At 36.7% G+C, this 22,755-nt stretch overlaps 3 protein-coding genes across 3 annotated transcripts; all 3 read right to left on the bottom strand.

Moving 5' to 3' along the window:
• Positions 1 to 5,835: 5,835 nt before the first annotated feature.
• On the bottom strand, positions 5,836 to 7,109 carry LOC143578143 (putative F-box protein At1g47790). Its single transcript, XM_077061806.1, has 3 exons — positions 6,664 to 7,109; positions 5,956 to 6,610; positions 5,836 to 5,886 (listed from the first exon to the last, which is right to left on the bottom strand). Exons 1-3 carry the CDS (start codon positions 7,107 to 7,109, stop codon positions 5,836 to 5,838), a joined length of 1,152 nt encoding a protein of 383 aa, XP_076917921.1.
• Positions 7,110 to 15,930: 8,821 nt separating this feature from the next.
• Positions 15,931 to 18,224, bottom strand: LOC143578148 (NAD(P)H-quinone oxidoreductase subunit M, chloroplastic-like). Its single transcript, XM_077061811.1, has 2 exons — positions 17,685 to 18,224; positions 15,931 to 16,153 (listed from the first exon to the last, which is right to left on the bottom strand). The coding sequence occupies exons 1-2, from the start codon at positions 18,126 to 18,128 to the stop codon at positions 15,968 to 15,970; spliced, it is 630 nt and encodes a 209-aa protein (XP_076917926.1). The 5' UTR covers positions 18,129 to 18,224; the 3' UTR covers positions 15,931 to 15,967.
• Positions 18,225 to 18,764: 540 nt separating this feature from the next.
• Positions 18,765 to 21,785, bottom strand: LOC143578144 (uncharacterized). The gene is made up of 6 exons (XM_077061807.1): positions 21,707 to 21,785; positions 20,699 to 20,857; positions 20,374 to 20,454; positions 20,168 to 20,293; positions 19,952 to 20,047; positions 18,765 to 19,265 (listed from the first exon to the last, which is right to left on the bottom strand). The coding sequence occupies exons 1-6, from the start codon at positions 21,783 to 21,785 to the stop codon at positions 19,198 to 19,200; spliced, it is 609 nt and encodes a 202-aa protein (XP_076917922.1). The 3' UTR covers positions 18,765 to 19,197.
• Between the last annotated feature and the right edge of the window lie 970 nt (positions 21,786 to 22,755).

A 22,755-nucleotide genomic window follows, 5' to 3' on the forward strand; every position in this document is an offset into this window, starting at 1 on the left:
CATGGACTTTATTACAAAACTCCCGAAGACGACTCGACAACATAATGCTATATGGGTAATCGTGGATCGTTTAACGAAATCTGCACACTTTATACCCATCAATGAGTCATACTCTATGGATAGATTAGCGCGTATCTATGTAAACACCATTGTCACTTTGCATGGAGTACCGCTGTCTATAATTTCTGATCGAGACAGTCGTTTTACGTCTCATTTCTGGAAAAGCTTCCAACAAGCTCTCGGTACGAAGCTTAACCTTAGCACTGCCTATCATCCGCAAACCGATGGGCAAATCGAAAGGACGATTCAAACGTTGGAAGATATGCTCCGTTCTTGTGTGATCGATCTAGGTGGAAGTTGGGACGACCACTTGCCCCTAATGGAATTTTCATACAATAATAGTTTCCACGCAAGTATTCAAACCGCACCATTCGAGGCGTTATATGGTCGAAAGTGTAGAACGCCCGTGTGTTGGTCTGAAACTAGAGAGAATCAGTTATCTAGACCCGAGATAGTCCAAGAAACTACCGACAAAGTTATTCAAATCCGAGAACGACTTAAGACGGCACGTGATCGCCAAAAGAGTTACGTCGATGTCCGTCGTAAGCCGTTAGAGTTCAATGTCGGTGACAAAGTGTTATTGAAAGTCTCGCCTTGGAAGGGTGTTGTTCGCTTCGGTAAGAAAGGAAAATTGAGTCCTCGATTTGTTGGACCATTCGAGGTACTCGCACGAATCGGCACTGTTACATACCGTTTGCGACTGCCTGAGGAAATGCAAGGGATACATGACGTATTCCATATTTCGATCTGCATAAGTGTTTGACCGATGAATCTTTGGCTATGCCATTAAAAGACATCGAAATAAACGAAAACTTAAAATTTGTAGAACGTCCGATTCAAATTAAAGATTCGAAAACAAAGAAGTTAAAGAAAAGAACGTTGAAAATTGTGAAAGTTAAATGGGACTCGCGTAGAGGGCCCGAATATACTTGGGAACTCGAATCGGAAATGAGAAAGAGATACCCCCACTTGGTCGAGTAAAGAAATCTCGAAGACGAGATTTGTTTCAAGGTGGGGAGGATGTAACATCATAAAAATTTCAAGTTCAAAGTATCAACTTTCCAAAGTTTAGGGACTAAATTTGCCAAATTTCAAAGATGAGGGTTTAAAACGAAAAATCCGATTTCTTGACCCATCGCGCTTCGCGATGAGTCAGAGGATAACCCTATCGTGTATCGCGATGGGGTACCTGACACATTGTGACACGTGTGCCACGTGGCACAAGGTGGCACTATGTGCTGGCAACACTGCCGCCACGTGTCGCCACGTGGAGCGGTGACTGCCACGTGTCGACACGTGGCAGACCTACCCTCTGTGTCATCAAGCCTATATCGCGATACGTGATAGGCCTGCCTAGGGACCTATTGCGTAGCGCGATGGGAGCCAATTTGAGGTCTATAAATAGCGACCATGGGCATTCCATTTCTGCACACTAAAACCACATCTCTCACTTCTCACTAGCTTCTCTCTAAAACCGACAATCATATAAACGATTTGCCTCGATAAGTGTGCCCCGATCTCTTGTTTGTGTACACCGTTTCCTCGAAGTTTGTGCCACCCTCCACCCTCATTCATAAAAGAATGCATTGTTATGGCAAAGAGTCCCGGAAGACGTGCCGACATGTGTTGAAGTCGGCATATCAAAGTTGATCGAGAAAAGTAAAGCGACGTCGAAGTGCTGCTCAATTCTCTAGAGTTTCTATACGCCATTAAGGTTAGGCGTAATGATGAATTGAATATAATTGAATATTATATTCAAGGCTTAAGCCTTAAGTCGAGGTTATACTCGATACCTCGATAAAAGAAAAGAAAAGAAAACATAACAAAGAAACGAATGAAAGTATGATTATGAATATTGTGATAACATATATATGTGTGTAAGTATATATGTAAATATACTTTGTTATGAAATATTATTTATTGAATAAAGAGTATTCTTAAATAATAAAAGAAAAAGATTACGTTTCTTGGAGAAGAAGAAACGTCGGGTTTCTATATAAACTAAAGGTTTATAATTTACTTTTAAACTAAAGGTTTTCAAGTAAATAAGAATTGAACTAAAGGTTCAATCGAGGATTGAGATATAAGACTAAAGGTCTTAAGCCGGATCGTGTATCCGACTAACAAATATTTATACTCGTACTATAGGTGCGAGATAAAGAAAGGGAAAGACCCTTGGATGGTGAGTGAAGCCGATCCTAAAGAGACAAGGTGAATATGCCCCCAAACTTTTACTTATTTAAAAATGAGTCAAACATGTTATTTGAAATTGTTTACAAGGAACTATGTGTTTCGAAAACCGTTATAAATAAAGGGTTTGAACCTAGCCCTCAGGCTGTGGTATATGTATGTCTGGATCCTTACATATGTGGTACTATGCGATGTATGGGCATGATCGTACCACCCTTGGTCGTAGGACGCTCTCCTGCAGGGAGTACGACCTTATGTGTATATTTACGGGTACTTAACTAAGTCGAACGCTGCGGTGTTCGCTGAGGTGACCTAGCATAGAGGATCATATTTATAATGTGTTATTTGACTTTGTTATTCCTAAGCCACGTTGGGCCGAGGCAGGCGTAGTCTCGAGGGGTAATAAAGTAAAAGAGTTATTTTTGCGTCAGCGTGTTCACCAGCATTCGTTGCTGACGTATTTTCTTACATTTTGCAGGTGAACAAAGTTAGAGCTTGGCATGACGAAGTACTATGATATCCGATGGCTCGGATTCTTTTTGTGAACTTAATGTTTTAATGTGGCGGTTTTGTAAATATAAACAAATCACCTTTTGTTAACTTAAACGGGAGTTTATAATCCCGTCTTTTGAATATATATAAATGTTACATTTTCGATCCTTAAAGTTGTTTGAGACTTCCGCAAACTAACGCAACTCTGATTTATTTACAAACACGATACCAAGTTGTGGGTCGCACTCCTAGGCCCTGGAAGGGGATGTGACAGTATGTGAAAACGACACCAAGCTACGGTATCAAATATAAACGAGAAGAAAGAACAACATTGACCGGGTTTAGTGACAGCAGCCACAACATAGATGAGGACGATGGGAGAAGCACAACAGGTCATGTATTTTATTATGGAGAATCACCAATTTCTTGGTGTTATCAGAAGCAGGATACGGTTGCTTTATCCTCGTGTGAAGCAGAATACATAGCCGCAAGCTCAGCTGCGTGTAGGCAGTTTGGCTTAGAGAGTTGCTAAGTGAGTTGACCGGGAAACCGCTTCAGAAGGTGACGTTATTTGTGGATAACACGTCTGCGATTTCTCTCGTGAAGAATCCGGTATTTCACCGGAGAACGAAACACATTAAATCCCGTTATCATTATATTAGGGAAATGTGTTGAAGGAGAGGAAATTGAAGTCAAGCACGTGAGTGGCAAGATACAACGAGCAGATATTTTAACTAAAGCTTTGGGGCGGATAAAGTTCAGTGAAATGCGGGACTTGCTGAAGTTAGAAGGTCTCCCGTATACAACTCAGAGATTCGGGGGGCGATTGTTGAAGAATCCCGAGTCGTCTTATGGGAATTGCGTGGAGCGGCTTGGGAAAGAAGAAACTGGTTAACTTGGTGTGCAAGTAACCGGGTTATTATTTATGGATAATTATTTTATGGAAAATCTAATTAAGGTTTAGATGGAGATAATTATCAAGTTGATTTTATTCTGTCCTAAATATATTCTAACGCGTTTAGGTTAGTATATATATACCGTGTTTAAAGGGTAGGGATATGTATCAAGTTTTTTGAGTTAGATTTTCTTGATAATAAAATTTGGGAGTTAAGCCAAATTTTATTGTTGTTTATTTTCTTTGTTTTGTCCGGTTCATCACAATATAATACTCTGTATACCAGATAACTATAACTATTATACAAATACACATAGTGGTTTTGTGCATTGGTCTAGAACCTGACCATCTAAACCTGTAAAAATGAGGCAACAAGCCATCATCTAATTAGCACAATAGATTTGAATACAGTTTTTTTGTAACATGAAATGAATATAATATAACTATTAAAAGTTAATGATCCCGAAAAAAAGGTGTTTTATAATAATATTTGGCTAGATGACAGATAACCAAAGTTATTGTTACTAACAATTATGGCAACAATCATGACAGTAGCTTTATGAAATTTCAATTTAATGCTAAAATTTTCAATTGACAGAATTCTTATATGGCATATCTATGGGTGTACACGGACCGAATAAGAGTATATTTTATGTTATAGTATTTATCTGAATTAACTACATTTTTTAATTAATTAAAAAAACGTGTTCGTGTAACCAGTCATGTTTTGAATCTAACTGGTTACGCAAGTAGCGTTTTTCCAAGAAGAAATGTTTAGAAACTGTAACTGGTTATTGTTAATAAACAGTTTTTGATTTTTTGACCAAACTACTGATTACAGTTAGTTACTGATATTTTCAAGCCCCGTTAACCTATATTTGCATCTATAACTATAACTATTATACAAATACACATAGTGGTTTTGTGCATTGTTCTAGAACCTGACCATCTAAACCTGTAAAAATGAGGTAACAAGCCATCATCTAATTGGCACAATAGATTTGAATACAGTTTTCTTAAACATGAAATGAATATAATAAAACTATTAAAAGTTATTGATCCCGAAAAAAAAGTGTTTTATAATAATATTTGGCTAGATGACGGATAAGTAAAGTTATTGTTACTAACAACTATGGTAACAATCATGATAGTAGCTTTAAGAAGTTTCAGTTTAACGCTAAAATTTTCAATTGATAGATTTCTTATATGGCATATCGTGCACACGGACAGAATTGGACCGAACAAGAGTATATTTTATGTTATAGTATTTATCTGAATTAACTACATTTTTTTTATTATTTAAAAAAACGTGTTCGTGTAACCAGTCATGTTTTGAATCTAACTGGTTACGCAAGTAGCGTGTTTCCAATAAAAAAATGTTCAGAAACTGTAACTGTTTACTGACAATAACCAGTTTTCGACTTTTTGACCAAATTGCTAATTACAGTTAGTAACTGATATTTTCAAGCCTTGTTAACCTATATTTGCATCTATAACTGTAAGTATAACTATTATACAAATAGACATGAACACGTGCGATGCGGCAAAGTGAGCACACAAATCCAACACCAAACACGTAACCACGGTGTCAGCATGTGTGAAACCTTGCAACGGTATATCCGTTGACATGAGCCTGACTCCAAGCCCACTTTGCGACCCATAGGCTAAACTCCATGCTTGATAATAATTATTTTGTTTTCTTAACAACCACTTAATCACTTTCTAATAAACTTTCTAATAATTATTTTTATTCCATCCTCAAAACAAAATCTATAATATATGAGAAAACCTATTGGTTTAATCTGAATGAAACTCTATTTTTTTTTTTTATAGATTAGACTTGAAACCAAAATTTTAGTATTTTTAATTAAAGTTTGAATGTCTCGCCTCAACCACTTAGGTTAAGAGTTATTGACACATGATGTAAACTGTTTCACTGTTTAAATTACTAATTACTAGATTTAACAAAATAACACTTCACATGAATTCATAACATATTAGTATGAATCTCCAAATACCAACAATATGAAGATAACAAAATTCATAAATCTAAATATATTTATGACGTAAAAGCCCACGGAGACCATTGGACCCTCAACACTTGTTTTTTCCGCAGCCCATGAGATTTGCAGCCCATTTGATCAGTAGTCCAGTCTTCTATTTAACTTTTGGCTGTCCAGCATTTAGGTTTTAACCACTTAAGCAAGAACGAAGATAATATACCCTGCAAAACCTCCCAACTTCATTAGCTAAAATACAACATTTTCAATTTGCAAATATCAAGAATTAAGCAAAAAGAAATGAGAAAATATATAAACCTTTCTTGTAGGCTTCGAAGCCTCTCTCTTCTCATCTCTCAACTTTGAAATATGTCGTTGACCTTTATCATAAATAATAAAATCCGGATGATCAAACAGAAGTAGTGTTTCCGTGTAGGGATACACATAAGTTAACCAAACACTCCCTTTTATACCAAGATCATTAAAGTGTTTTGAGCAGGGATCATAAGTAACAAGCGAAGTTCTAAACCCGAGATGAACTTCAAGTATAAATTCACCACTCTCCCTAAGCCCCAATGCTTGCGCATAATACGGTATGTATTTAACATCAAATAGCTTTATAAACGATTTCGGAACACCATCCACCATCATCCAAAAAACTTGACAATCCGCATCTACATCCTTTGCAAGTACAACAAGAGACTCCCTCACCTTAGATATGGACAAATTATGATTACCCCATGGTTGTGCTAAACTATCAGGAAGGTTTACTTCTTTAAACTCTTCACTTGTCAGGTCGAATGAAATAATCAAATTATAACTACCCATTTCACTTGTGAGACCACCAGCAAGCCAATAAATAACTCCATCTATAACTTGACCATAGCCATAGGGAACAGATTGTCGAGGGAGTTTGCCACGTGGACTTATCCAGGCCCCGGTGCTTAATGTAAAAACCTCAGCGTCGTTATGCCTAGTATGATTTAAAATCATGACAATCTTAGGGTCACCAGTCTCACGACAAACCCCAAAAGCAAGACAGCATGGACACTCAATAGGCACAACAACAGCAACCGCTTTTCAATTGAGACATTCCAAATAACAGCCATGTATTTCATATGTGAAGCACGGCCGAACAAACACAACAAGCCATGAGAGCTGCCGATTACCCGACAAGAGTGAAGCATGCTAACAAAAGAGGGAATAATGAGGGGAACTCTATGCTGTGGGAATGCATCATCATTAGGAATTTGAATATAACTTAGCTTACTACTACTACTACCACCATCATCAACAGGATCGTCACAGGGTGCAAGTAGGTATTGCATCCGTGAGCTATAATGAATGACAAAGTATGGGCTGTCCATCAAAGACTTCCAAGTTCTAGAGACCGATCGGAACCGAATCACCGACTTGAGAGGAAGTCTTTTGATGATCTCTAGTTGGATATCTAATGGTATGTTGTCTGACATTATGATACTGATCTTGGAAGATGATATTATACGGTGATATGAATTTAATTTACAAGGCTTGGAAGTTGGAATATAATCAACCTGCTCTTGATATCCCTAAGAAATTTTGAAGTTTGTTTTTTATTTATTTAACGTTTTTTTATCTTTGATTTTTTTGGGATTGGGATATTATCTATTTATCCACGCCAATATAAGTTTTAAACACGTGTTTTTATCCAAATTTTCTTTTGTGACGGTTTACGTCAATGTATCAAAACTAAGGGTGTCAATCGTGTCGGGTTGGCGGGTTAATAGGTTTCGGGTTGGCGTGTTGAGATTCTTCAACCCTAACTCAACCCATATATTTATTCGGGTCGTGTCGTGTTGACCCATATAAATTCGTGTCGTGTTTTGGGTCAACCCACGTGTAATACCTGTGGCTTAATAATAACCTAGACAATCAATTAATCTTGTTCATATAAAACATTTTAACAATTATGTGATAGATCTAATTGTTTTTGTGTATTTATTTCTCAACCCCAATTAAAAAACTTAGATTCACATTGATAGGCGCTAAAAGATAAAGTTTAAAATTCAAATGTTGTTGACTAGTTAATTTAGTTAGTTTCAGTAGTTTAGTATTGTAACACCCCAACCCGGAGCAGGCTGACGTGTTACTATTACAGATATCGTAAATCAAACAAACTCCACTAGAAAGAAAGAAATAGAATCCAAACCAACGAGTTCAAACAAACCGAAGAAATCCTAAGTCTCATTTATTAAAAACTGAATTAAAAGAAAATAAATAAAGTCTTATTCTTGAACTTCATTTTACTCTCATCACTGAATTCCCTGATTTCCTGAATTACCTGTCAACAAATAAGACAAACACAAACAAGAAAATACAGCTGAGCCAAAGATTGCCCAGTAACGGAAAGAACAATAGTATAGGTAAGGAAAGACGTAAGAAAATTAATATACGGACTTCATTTTAAACTCGAAACCAACCTTTTTACTGAAACATATACTTAATAAAATTCGGAGGTATGATCGGACACTTGGCCAGAACATAATCAAACGCATACGGAAGCATATCAGAAACATACCATAACATATACATACATCAAACCACGTGACTACACATAAAAGAAAGAAATCAAAGTCACGTGAAACGGAAGCACCCACGAGCCAAAACAGAACAGACTGGTACACAGCTAGCTAGTCCATGCACCTATGAGACGGTGAGCGTGGCGTACACCCATTATTCCATCTCCACACAACAAACGCAAACTCAGAGCTAAGATCGATCTATCCGCCTCTAGGGGCCAAAGTGCTACGGAAGCACAAGCTAGAGACGCCGTGAACTTTTATTACGCACTGTCACGATAAGTGCATGCCGTTGACGCCCATACGACATATCAGACATGCTCGGATGACAGGGTACAAAAGCTAAAAGCATATAACTAAATATATTTAAAACCGGAACATGCAATAAAGAGTACAAATAAATAATCTATTGCATGCTATATATATATTATATAAAACAACTGAACTCAAAATATAATTGACGGTAACGAAAATCCGTACTACAAAGTAACGGAATAGATTCAATACTATAAGTAACCGAAAACAGAAACCGTAACGAAGTAACGGAATATAATTTATACTATGAGTGACAGAAACCAGAAACCGTACTACGAAGTAACGGACTATAATTAATACTAAGAGTAAACGAAAACAGAAACCGTACCTTAGCAGTCAATAATTAAGCACGCAAAGTCGAGCCACATTAAGTTGTACTAACACCTACATTTCATTTATAGTTTGAATTAAATTTACAAAACTTAATTTAGTTAATTATTCGTTGGCACCTTCTGTTCCGGCGACGGAGACGTTTAAAATCTTTACTATGTCATACTCAAAGATGGAAGTTTTCACAATTTAATCCATCTAACATAAATTAAATATCAGTTATGAAGTATGTCGACCGAAATAAAAAAACATTTATAATTTAAAGTTCATCAAAAGACCCTACTTTAATTATTGTATTAATGTTAATAAGAGAATCAAGTCTATTTAGACACAGTTTTACCAACACAAATGTGTACGATTTTAGCTAAAGAAAAGTGTTAAACAACTCCTTAAGTTTACAAAATTATATCCATATTATTTGACAAAGTAAACTATTGATCATTATTTAATTTGTTCTATCAGCCTGGGAACCCAAAACACACAATCAACACACACTGAGACACAATTTCATACCCACACAATCACCACACACAAATCCCACCCCTTTTGAACACAATTCAACCCACCATGCACACACAGTATGCACTCGTGCACCTACACACCTGCAAACACACACATACACTCAACACCATACACACACAATACACAAATACGACATACGCATGCGTCACACGCCGCACACACACATACGAGTAGACTAATCCTCGTCGAACCAAAACTAAACGAATCGCGGTCGCCGGAACAAATCGAAACGATACCAAAATTTTTATCTTTAAATTCAAATTAGACGAAGGTTTTGATTCGGTACCTCAATATATATAGCCGAACACAAACCGAACGTATCAAAGAGCGAGAGCGGCGTACGTCACGAACGCATGGTGGTTATGAATCCGGATAGAATAGAACGTTGGTTATGCGACCGTGACTCTCTCCAACAGATTTAGGGTGATTATGGCGGCGGTGGTTGGTGGTGACAGGTCGTGGTTTAGCGAACGGAGGTAGAGGAAAACGATTAGAACTGGTAAGGTTAGGGGTTATAAAAGCCTTAAGGGATAAGCATGGAACTTACTTTGCCAAGTTTTTCGATGGATTAGTTTTCTATAGAGTTTATTTATATAAATTTATAGTATTTATCCAACATGTTATATGGTAATTTATATTAATTCAAATTTGAAAGTATCATAAAGCTTCACGTTTTCATCTCCTACTCAAAAAATAATTGAACACGTATATATTTTTTTCTCATTTAATATTATTTGATTGAATATCCAGCTTAATTTCCAACAAAATCTTAAATTCAAATACAATTTCGGTGAAGTCCATAGCTACTTTAATAATTGTATTATTTTGTTATCTTAAAATTCGGGTAATTACAAGTATATGAGTAAATTACTCCTATTAATTTGGTAGCTCTTATGTATATATCGATGTATTGTTAATGTGAATAAACAACCTTTTGACTCTTTCATGGTATCAGCCAAAGTCCTCAAACCTTAGCCCTTTCTCTTTCAATATTGCAGAATTTTTTTTCCTTCCCTGTCAAATGGCCGGACCAACAAACTCCTCCACTGACTCCATAACCACCCCTCTACATACTCTTCTCCACCTAATAACAATCAAGCTTTCCTCTAATAACTTTCTCCCATGGAAAAATCAAGTGTATCTGGTCCTCTCTTACCTGAATCTTCTTCATCATATTGATGGTTCGACTTGACTTCTGCTCCGTCTGAATACATCACCGCTGATGGTAAATCAAATCCGAACCCAGCCTTCATTACCTGGAAGGAGAAGGATCAACGAGTTTTTCTACTCCTTCAATCCACTCTTACTGAAGAAGCAATGTCCGAAGTCATCGGACATACCACTGCTCATCAGGTGTGGCGTGCTCTTGAACGCGCCTACAGTCACAACTCTATTGAACATATGCATACCCTCCTAGACTCGCTTCGTCAATTACAGAAGGATACTTCCTCTGCTTCCGAATTAGGCAGAAAGTTCAAATCTATAACTGATCAACTCGCTGCCATCGGACACTTCGTTTCTGACGAGGACAAGCGTCACTCTTTTCTTTGTGGCCTTGGTTCTTCATTTGAAATGTTCTCTACCGCTCAACGGATGGTTCGTCCCGCTCCTCCCTTTCGCGATCTTCTAGACCAAGCCGAAAATCACGAACTTTTCCTACAAACTCTAAATACTCAGTCACCACCCCCGGCTGCTTTACCGATTCTCTCAACAACCCAAATCCTCTCGTGGTTCGTCATCTGGTCGGTTTCGTGGCTCCTTATCCGGACGTGGCCGATCCATCGCCAATAGGCGATCACCTCACTGCCAGTTGTGCAGAAAAGATGGTCACTATGCAACCTCTTGCCCAGATCTTGCCTCGTATGCTCAACGAGCAACTCCCCTAGATGCAAATCTCGCTCAAGCCTTCCATGCTCAATGCAATGTTAATCCGGATTGGACCGCTGATTCCGGTGCCACCGCCATATGCTCCGCTCTACTGATGGTCTTGATGAATCTCACACCAACATGGGTAATAATTATGTCACTTTCGGTAATGGTCAATCGTTACCGGTTACCCAAATCGGTAGCACTACATTTAGTAACATTCCTTTAAATAATGTGCTTGTGGTGCCTAATCTTACTAAAAATCTACTATTAGTCAGTAGATTAACAAATGATTCACCGGTTGATGTTCTATTTTCTAATACATTTTTTCACATTCAGGATCAAAAAACAGTTGAGGTCCTCGCTAAAGGCACTTGTGAGAATGGCTTTTATGTTCTCTCTCACGGTCACAAGTCTCTTGTTGCTGCTCTTGCTGCCCCTCATCTTCGTGCTTCTTTTGATAAATGGCATCGGCTTTAGGCCATGTCTCGTTTGATGTTATTTCTATTTTAAATAAACTTGGACAAGTTTTTGTTACATCTTTATTACCCAAACCGGGTTTATGTTCTTCGTGTGAACTTTCTAAGGCACATCGTTTACCTTTTCTTGAAAATAATAAACGATCTGAACATGTGTTGGATTTAATTCATTGTGATCTTTGGGGTCCCACGCCAATCTCATCTAAGGATGGATACTTATATTATGTCATATTTGTGGATGATTTTTCCCGCTTCACTTGGTTTTACCCATTAAAGCTCAAGTCTGATTTTTATAACATACTTGTCACATTTTTAGCCTTTGTTCAAAACCAATTCACAGGTAATGTCAAAATATTTTAAAGTGATGGTGGAACCGAATTTACCAATAATCGGGCTCAAAGTCTATTTCAACAACGAGGTATTCTTCATAGGCGATCATGCCCTCACACACCTCAACAAAATGGACGGGCCGAACGTAAACACCGACACATAACCGAAACGGGCCTCGCTATGTTATTGAACGCACAAGCACCGGCAAAGTTATGGCTTGATGCTTTCACCTCAGCCACCTTTATCATCAACCGGCTTCCCACACCTCTACTCAACAACAAATCACCATTTGAACTCCTTTTTCATCACCCTCCTTCCTACTCTACCTTTCGTGTTTTTGGATGTCGCGTTTTCCCCTATTTACGTGACTACACAAAAAATAAACTTCTCCCTCGAAGTGCTCCATGTATTTTCATTGGATATAGCCCCAAATACAAAGGCTATCGATGCCTCGACCCATTTACATCTCGAATATACATGACACGGCACGCAAAATTTGATGAAGACAATTTTCCTTTTTCGGGAGTTATGTCCACTGTAGATGAAGCTAAACTCCTTTTTTCAAACTTTGATCTCATTCCTCCTCCAGATTCTACAAAGACACCTCCAACTCCTCCCATAAATAATATTCCATGCACTCACAATCATATTTCCCCTTGCACCCTTTGTACAGATCCTACCCAACATCAAATTCCACAAATCTTTCATGATCCACCAATGTTAACAGCCCACACACCATCTTCTCCCATCTTAAACAACCCTCATGGCCCAAATCTTTCACCAAGCCCAACATATTCAACTTCCAACCCACCACATAACACCACTACAATCGAACCAACTACCAATACGAGCCAACTTCAAATCGTCCCACCACCCATTTCACAATCTCTTCCAAATATTTCTCAATCCCAACCTAGTGTCACTCAATCCCAACCAACTGCCACTCACAATATGCATACCCGATCAAAGTCTGGTATCTACAAAACCAAACACTTTGCTGACTTAGCATACTTATTCCATAATTCTTTACACTATGCTCTTCTCACAACTCATATTCCCAAAGGTGTTAAAACCGCATTCAAACACACAAAATGGGTCTCTACCATGAAGGATGAATTAACAGCCCTCCATACCAATGACACATGGGAGCTTGTTAAACGTCCAATAAACTCAAATGTTGTTGGGTCAAAGTGGATATATCGAATAAAGTACAAAGCCGATGGTTCTCTTGATCGTTACAAAGCCCGTTTAGTTGCTCAAGGTTTTACACAGGTTCCTGGTCTTGATTTTTCACACACTTTCAGTCCGGTTGTGAAGGCATCCATAATTCGTGTGGTTCTTAGTCTTGCTTCAATTTATAATTGGCCCCTTCGCCAACTTGATGTCAATAACGCCTTCCTAAACGGGCATCTAACCGAAACCATCTATATGGAACAACCTCCGGGTTTTGTGAACTCCAAATTTTCGAATCATGTGTGCCGTCTCAAGCGGGCCTTATATGGTCTCAAACAAGCTCCGCGAGCTTGGTTTCAACGATTAAGTGCCTTTTTCATTTCTCTCGGGTTTCAATGCAGTCGCGCCGATCCGTCTCTTTTTGTTTATAAAACCGGCACCACATTAATCTACCTACTTGTCTATGTAGATGATATAATAATTGCTGGTAACAACCCAACAATTATCACTAACTTCACTGCCAGATTACACAAAGAATTTAAAATCAAGGATTTGGGTACCCTGAATTATTTTCTTGGCCTAGAAGTAATTTCCAACTCATCTGGGCTTTTTCTAAGTAAAGCCAAGTATGCATATGACATTCTTTCGCGAGCGGGTCTTCTTGATGCTAAACCTGTTTCCACACCTCTTACCACAACTGACACAATCATCTCTTCGGGTACGTCGTTTCATGATCCCACTTTTTATCGCTCACTAGTTGGTGCCCTTCAATACCTCACGATTACTCGACCAGATCTCTCGTATGCAGTAAACCAAGCCACCCAGTTCCTTCAAAAGCCTACAACCGCACACTTCCAACTTGTCAAAAGAATTCTCCGCTATGTCAAAGGAACACTCTCATATGGCTTGGTGTTTGATCAGCCGATAAAAACAACGTTAGTTGGTTACTCAGATGCCGATTGGGCACGTTGCATTGAGACGAGACGATCCACTTATAGGTACTCAATTTATCTATGGGGAAACTTAGTCTCTTGGAGTGCAAAGAAACAACCAACAGTTGCTCGCTCGAGTTGTGAGTCGGAGTATCGAGCCATGCTTCGTGAGTTGCATGCTTTATCGCCTAATCGACCAACTCTCTTGTGTGACATTAAGAGTGCTTTATTTCTAAGCCAAAATCCGGTGTCACATAAACGTGCTAAGCACATCGACATTGACTATCATTTTATTAGAGAATTGGTCTCATCCGGTCGTTTACATACCAAATTTGTACCTACCACGCTTCAAGTAGCCGACATATTCACCAAAAGTTTACCGCGACCGCTCTTTGAAAGTTTTCGCACCAAACTTCGTGTCGGACCACTACCTATTCGCTTGAAGGGGGGTAATAGGCGCTAAAAGATAAAGTTTAAAATTCAAATGTTGTTGACTAGTTAATTTAGTTAGTTTCAGTAGCTCAGTATATGAGTAAATTACTTCTATTAATTTGGTAGCTCTTATGTATATATCGATGTATTGTTAATGTGAATAAACAACCTTTTGACTCTTTCACACATATTTTGCTCAAGATAAAAACAAATGAATAGAATAATAAGATAATAGACGGTTAGGACTAATAAAATAAAAATATTGGAAGTGAAAGTGGATAAAAATACTTAAAGTAATTAGTTTAATTTTTAGAAGTTAATAGATATATGAAATATTACAAATCAAAGCATTTAACTTTAATATTTAACCCTTCCTATATCTAAAATGAAAATATTAACTTCTCTAAAGTTATTAAACGGGTTAACAGGTCAACCCACATTTTAACGGGTCGGGTTCGGGTTGACCCATTTTTTAGACGGGTCGGGTTCGGGTTGACCTGCATAAGAAAACGGGTCGTGTTAGCCGACCCAAAACCTAAATTTTTTCGTGTCGGGTTTGGGGTCGTGTCGGGAATTGACAGCCCTGATCAAAACACCTATTAAATGAAGTTTAGTCAGATAGTCCAGTGACAAAGCCGGGAAAACGGGGGAGCAGTTGAAAATATTATATCTCTATGCTTATAGAAGAAATTTTGCCACTCAATCTTTAAGATAGGATGTTGCGGCAAAGATAGTGGCGGATCTAAAAATTTTGCCAGGGTGGGCAACAAGTAGGTTAAGTTTAAACGGGTTAACGCATGTTCATAACACATTTATGATTTATCGACCTAGAATTTTGCAGATCAACATAAAAATTTCACCTTTTATGCTGTTAAAAACTTGGGGGCATCTCTAACAAGATTTCTAACCCCAACTCATAATTTACTTATGTGTGTCTGATCTAGTAAAAACATCTTTCAAAGTGAAATAAATTAAAGAAGCCATCAAATGACTGTAAATTTACGACAGATATATGACCACCACCATATATAGTTGACATCATATCATTTATCACAATCACACCACTTATTGTCAGAAACAAGTGGTAAGTTAACACCAAAATGCAAGCAACCGAATCTTTAAGAGAAATTTTCGGTTGTAATGAACAACTCGTTTAAAAAATATTAGTTTTTTATTTGGATTTTGTGAATAAACGACGGGTTTTTTCCATCAGTAAAGCTCAGTTGCTATTCGAGTTTTCAAAACGATGTATCAAGTTTAATGCGCTCTCTTGTTCCATCATCCACGGTTCAAATAGCTGCCATCACCCACTCATGATCAACAAGAATGCACGCACTATATTTTACAAATACAAATATGATTTTATAAATCGGTATAAGAGTTAAAAGAGTTACTACTGATTTACATCTTCGATTTGGTATTCATTGTAACTAAAACCAACACGCGGTTTGCCCATGCTGAAGTTAAGGACCCTTGCGTTCATGTTATATTGTATCTGTCCCTCGTAAAGAAGCTTTCTGATGTAGTGTTCTATGTCTGAACCTATAAGTCGTAGTGTATACTCCGTCAACGGCGCACCCTGTCCATCATAACCACAAATCAAACTATTTCATACATATCAAACAACTTGATAATATAAACATCATCATTCCATTAATTTTACCCGTTCAATCTTTTTGCTAAACATTGAGAAATAATTTTATTCACCACCTAAGGCATGATACTCATATGTAAATGAGAAAAATACCAAAATGTCCAATTTATTACTAGCCTTCACTCTTCTTTCTCAAAATGTTCATATTTTGAGTTTGCCAATAGAAATCCCAATGGCCCGCCTGATTTCAAATCATGAAACGACTTTTAAACCACCCCGGAACATTCAATAGGAAAAAAAACTCATTATTTGATATCAGGCAGGATTTCTATGGACAAATTCCGGAGTGCATATTTTGGGAATAGTAAAATGGACATTTTGGTCTTTTTCCTGTAGAAAATACCCTTTAGCATAGAAAAATATAAGTGTGATTAGGGATGAGATCGGGACCGTACCTATACCCGTACCTAAAATCAGTAAATCTTGGTACCCATACCCGTACCCGAATTATATGGTACGAGTACGGGTACAGGTACAGGTACTTTGGGTACGGTACTCGCTTTGGTACCTCTTTATTTTTTAAAAAAAAAAAATCTCCACTAAACTTGGTATCGGTAACGGTACGATACCGACAATCAATTATCTATAATACCAAAACCGTAATACCGCAACCAAAACTAAAAATGAAACAAATCAGCCCTAATATAAAATCCATTCCCTTTTCCTTTTTTTAGTTTATTACTTCCTCAATTTTTATAGAAAAACAAGAGAGAAAGTTAATACATGTTATTTAATTATATACACAATTACGCATATACGTTTTAATGAAATAAAAATATACGAATACACAATATATGAATATATACATATAAATTGAGAATGAACTTAATCAACTAATATATATTATGTTTTGAAAATCCCGCCTGAAAGCTAAGTTATAAGTATTGGAAACCTAATAAAAGCCCCCACATATTCTAAACGGGTACTAGTACCCGTTATACCCGTACTTGTACCCGTACCTGTACCCGAAAGTACCCGTACCTATAATCAGTAAATTTGCGTACTCATACCCGTACCCAAAAGACATGTACAAGTACAAGTACAAGTACAATACAGGTACGGGTACAAGTACGGGTACTAAACAGGTACGGGTACGGGTATTTAGGAAGAAAAGCTCATCCCTAAGTGTGATTATGTATGTATATAAATAAAGTAAGTAAATAATAATAAACGATCCTAAGTCCAGATGAGGTTGAGCTTCAAAATATTCTGTCTAGGTGAGCTCGTTCTATTAAACTAAACAAGTCAAGTTCGAGCTTGGGTTATAATCAATTTAAAATATTGTCAATGATTATGCTCGAACTGGTTTATTAAATGAGCTTCAAACATGGCTCGAGCTTGTTTAAGCTCAGCTTTATTACAGTTTTTAACAAGCCAATCTCATATAGGTCACGAATGGTTGTTTACGCTATACACCCCTATAAAAAACAAAGTGATAAAAGTTGACGGATATTACCTCATAGTGATCAACAAGCTCCTGAAAGTAAGAATAAACCATGTTACACGTTTCGGGTGTCCAAACGAACTCATCGGTCGGGTCAAGAATAAGTGTGAGCTTATCCATCTGAGTTTGATCAAAAGCGAACGTTTCCGGGTCAATATAGGCTGCAAATATCCTCACATGTCTAGTGGTGCTGCTTAGCCATTGCCCTCCATAAGCCCGGCCCATGTTCTTGCTTTCGACGTTCGTTTGCGGCTCAACGGGCCTCGGTTTGGTCACACCCTTCACTGGCTTTTCTTCTTTCACTTGTTCTTGTTGCACTGAAGTTGTTGTTTCTTCAACTTGTTGAGCAAACACTTGGGAGTTATTGCTGTGTCTTCTTTTGGATATTAAGACTTCTTGTTTGGTCGTGGGCTTCCAGCCCACCATGGAAGCCATTGATGATAAAGATGATGCCATTGGTAAGTGTTTTGAGTTGTGGCTCAACGTTTTTTTTGACGATTGTATGGGCAATATTTGTATGTTTTAAGGTGTGGATAAGGTTTTTGCTTCATTGAGCTATGGTGTGTTTTTGTTGGAGGTTACATGGTCGAAATTTAATGTTGAGAGCATTATATTTTTCAGATTTAATAAATATTTTTATATAATATTGACTTTGAAAATATTATTATTTTAAAAAGTTTAAAGTTCGAGTCTTGAATTTTATTAATTGGCTTACAATATAAATACTATTTTTAAATAATTCGCTGATTTTATTGTTCAATTACGTGTAGCATACATATACTTAGTTATTTCTGCTAGATAATTCATTCATTTTATCTTGTTATTTTGAAGGGACTTTGGTATCTAATTGGTCCACACTTTTTACGGGATTTAATGAAATTACTGATTTGCCCATCAATCTACAGAATTATTGTATGATCACATAGAGGTGCGCAAATCAGTTAACCGGTTAATATGCTAACCGGTATTTTTTTTTCAGGAATTAACCGGTTAGACCGGTTTTTCGTATCGGGTAGTAACCGGTTAATAACTGAAAAAAACCGGATTTTAATAAAATAATAATAAAAAAAATCGGTTAACCGGTTTTGAAATCAATAATATTGAGATGCCCTTTAGTCCTTTACGACCCAATCCCATATTAACATTTGTTTCGACTCAAAAACGCTCACGAGGCTCCTGTAATCATACGTGTCATTCCAAAATGCTTGGAGGAATAAATCTCTCACGGAATTGCTCTTAGACCCCAAAATCTATATTTATCCTTTCGTTCGGTTAATCCACTTGAACTCATTAAACTTTACTTTTAGCTCACAAATAAACATTTTACACTAGACTTAATCAAAGAAGATAAAATACTAAAAATCCAATAATTACAATAACCCAATAATTATTGTCTTACATCAGTTTAATAAGAAATAAAAAGTAAGTGATTTTATCAAATAGCTCTTTGGTTTCGCTAACATCTGATGTGGAGAAGTGTTACTAATCGTGTGCACAAAAGCCAAATCTAGTATGCAATGCATCATCAAATAGCCAAAAGGGCATACGTTAACAGTATCAACCAATCATAGCGTCCTTCAAGTATATTGTAAGCTGCAATAACCACCAAACTCATATTTAAACTATGCTAATAACTGTTATGATAGGGATAAATAAATGTGAATCGTGTAGGGTTAACGAGTTTCAAATAGGTTGGCAAGTAGTAATCAATTTGTAAACATGATAATCAGGTTGTTGGGGTGTTACAAATGGGTTAAGCGGGTCAAAAAGGGTTAGCAAGTGGACATTTTTAATCAAACATCATCAAATAGCCAAAAGGGCATACGTTAACAGTATCAACCAATCATAGCGTCCTTCAAGTATATTGTAAGCTGCAATAACCACCAAACTCATATTTAAACTATGCTAATAACTATTATGATAGGGATAAATAAATGTGAATCGTGTAGGGTTAACGAGTTTCAAATAGGTTGGCAAGTAGTAATCAATTTGTAAACATGATAATCAGGTTGTTGGGGTGTTACAAATGGGTTAAGCGGGTCAAAAAGGGTTAGCAAGTGGACATTTTTAATCAAACATGTCAACCCGAGCACAACTTGTTTTGATTAAACCAGTCAACCCGAACTGACATGTTAGAATCTTGGATAACACATAAATAAATGAATGTTCCTGATTGGTTCTCGCATATCTCATATTATTCATGGTTATGTATCGAACCCTTTTATTATTAAACATCTTTTAATTATATCAAAATCAAGTCATATGAGTGCAAACCATACCTTTGTTTGAACGATCTGCCGACAAAGGCGGAGGTGGAGAAGATGGATTGCCGTTAAATCCAAGGTTAAGGTCCTTACAATCCATTCCAAGTGAACCTAATATTATTTAAAGCAATTTTTTAAATATAATCTAAACATGTTGGACCCGATTTCTTTGTAATTAAATCTTTTAACGACCGTTAATGATAAAACATAAACATAAGTTTGTAGGCTTACATTCTCGAAAGCAAGGAGAAAAGGTTAAGTTGAGAAGGTTATTGTAACCGGGGCTACATTCACATTTGTGAGTGAAAAAGGATGTCGACTTGCATGTCCCACCTCCACAATCGATCCATTGACACACTAGAAGCAAAACATCATAGTCAATAACAGCAAAGAATCTATAAAATGGCTAAATGCTTTTAGAATGAGGAATGTAATACCATCAAAGAGTGATCCATTCACTCGGTTTTCCTTTTGTTGCACTGGCGGTTGCGCTTTTGAACATGAATAATCGAGTGTGCCTGCAATATATATAACTGTTAGCATTTGTAAAGATGATAATATAAAAAATGTTTCCATATTTATTTGTGAATTTTGGGGTGTTAATTTGACAGGAATCAAAAAATTGTGTCAGACACATGAAACCAAACACGACACAAGTATTGGCACCGTTATTTGTTTTAGTTTATCATATTAATACTCTAAAATTACAAATTTACAAGAAAACAAAATAAATGCATATAACTGAAGAAGGTTAAGACTTACAATTAGGAATGACACAAGGGAGAAATTTCAAATACTGATTAGAAGTGTTTGCTAATTGCTTCCAACCATGTGAGCATTCGCATTCATATGGACTAGTGGTAGTATTCGAAGGCTTGCAGATTCCCTGACCACAATTCACTTGGTTGTACACGTCATTCTCTGCACAATTTGCACCCAAAATATCAAGACACGTTGATTTTTGTAAGTCAAACGTAGAAACTCAGTATACAGCGTAATTATAGGGTGTTAAACAGGTCGTGTCCGGCTGTTCGCGGGTCAAACCAGACACGAACCCAAAAATCGTGTAAACTGTAAAGCATATTTAACATGAACCCTACACGGGGGGTTTGTGGGTTGACAAGAAAGTGACCGGTTTAATGTGAAATTTTGTTTTATTTATTTTTTTGGCATATTATAGTACTCTCAAATTACAAATTTATATGCCAAGATGCAAGCAGGACTAAATAACAGAATATACATTTTAGAAACACAAGTATTAACCGGTCAACTCGTGAGGTAGACCCAAACACAACACATTTAGCTAAACATGTCCGCGGGTTCAACCCGAAAGTAAAATAAACCCAGCTAGACTAAACTCTAGCCTGTTAATTCACACCCTAAACATGAATATGAATCTTGAAATAGTTATTGTAATAACAAATCTATACTGAAATTCTTCCATAAACTAGAAAGTTCCCAGTATCATGGAAACACAAATGTTTGGCTTGTATTCACACATCTTTAACACAAACAAGAAAACGTTGACTTTTTTTGTAAGTCAAGCCTAGTTCTCAACATACATCATGGATATGAATCTTGAAAAATGAAAATAGTTAGTTTCATAACAAATTTATTTATGATGAAATTACTCCATAAAACAATAAACTTCCAATTTCACGGAAAATAAAACCAATTACCAACTGAGATTACAAATAAATCCCACATATGATTAACAAATTTGTTAAAAGTTAAACAAGAAGAAAAGGGTTTAATGATGAATAAACTAACCGGCTGTGGTGACAATAGTACTCCAAGGCTGCAAAAGAAGAAATAATAAAGAAAGAAGAAATATTGAAGAAACAGTCATTTTGAAAAGGATGAAGCAGATATAATAATGTGATGGAAGAAGAAGACTTTACCGTTGGATTGGATGGATGTATTTAATGAGTTGTTTTGGGAAGGCCAACGGTGTGCCTACACTTCGCCAAATCTTAACTAATAATGTTGTTGGGAGTTAAAACTTGGACTTTGGATAAACGACATGATATTACGCAGAAGAAAATAGAGGCCTACGTGTTTTACCCGATACTTGGCTTTCAGATTGATATTTGTAAGTTACCTAGATTTTGGGAAAATGCTTGCTCATTCTTAGCTCGATTGTAAATGAGCCACTCTTCTTGGTCCGGTTTGTAAACAAGCCGAGGCAACAAGCAAATGTCTGTTCGGGTCGAATATTTTTAATTTATTTTATATAATTGTATAGAAACAAATATATAAACTAAACACATACATATAGGCAAAAGATTCAATACAATAATACCTTAGTTCTTAACGTACAATAGGTACGCAAATCCTTTTTTTTCACGAATCGATCCATTAAATCACATCCCAACATCTCGGAATCGTCAATACATATCCATTTAATCATTGGTTCACAAAAAAAAAAACAGTTTTGGATCGTTATTCGATCAATTTTATATTTTTTTCACAAAAACGGTTTTTTGAGCGTTTTAAGTTTTTGGCTGAGCGTTTTAGTATTTTGCCTTTGAGTGTCTAGCGTACCTATCGTACGTTAAGCCATTATTGTACGGTATCTCGACCCATACATACATACATACATACATACATACATGTATGTAAATGTATACAACTTTTTAATCCTTTCAAAATTTTCCTATTTCATCAATTTTATAATTTCATTTGTTTTTTTCAAGTTTTCAAAATAATGGAAGTTTGTTTACATACTTCTTTCTCATAAAAATTCACAACATATTATACGTTTGTCTAAAAACAAGTAGTTTGTTTTCAAAATATATTATTTACACCTGTCAAACTTG

This window comes from Bidens hawaiensis, unplaced genomic scaffold (assembly GCF_021521415.1).
Source record: "Bidens hawaiensis isolate Kalapana, Puna unplaced genomic scaffold, B.hawaiensis_p1.1 tig00029042_1, whole genome shotgun sequence".
Classification (NCBI taxonomy): Eukaryota; Viridiplantae; Streptophyta; class Magnoliopsida; order Asterales; family Asteraceae; genus Bidens; species Bidens hawaiensis.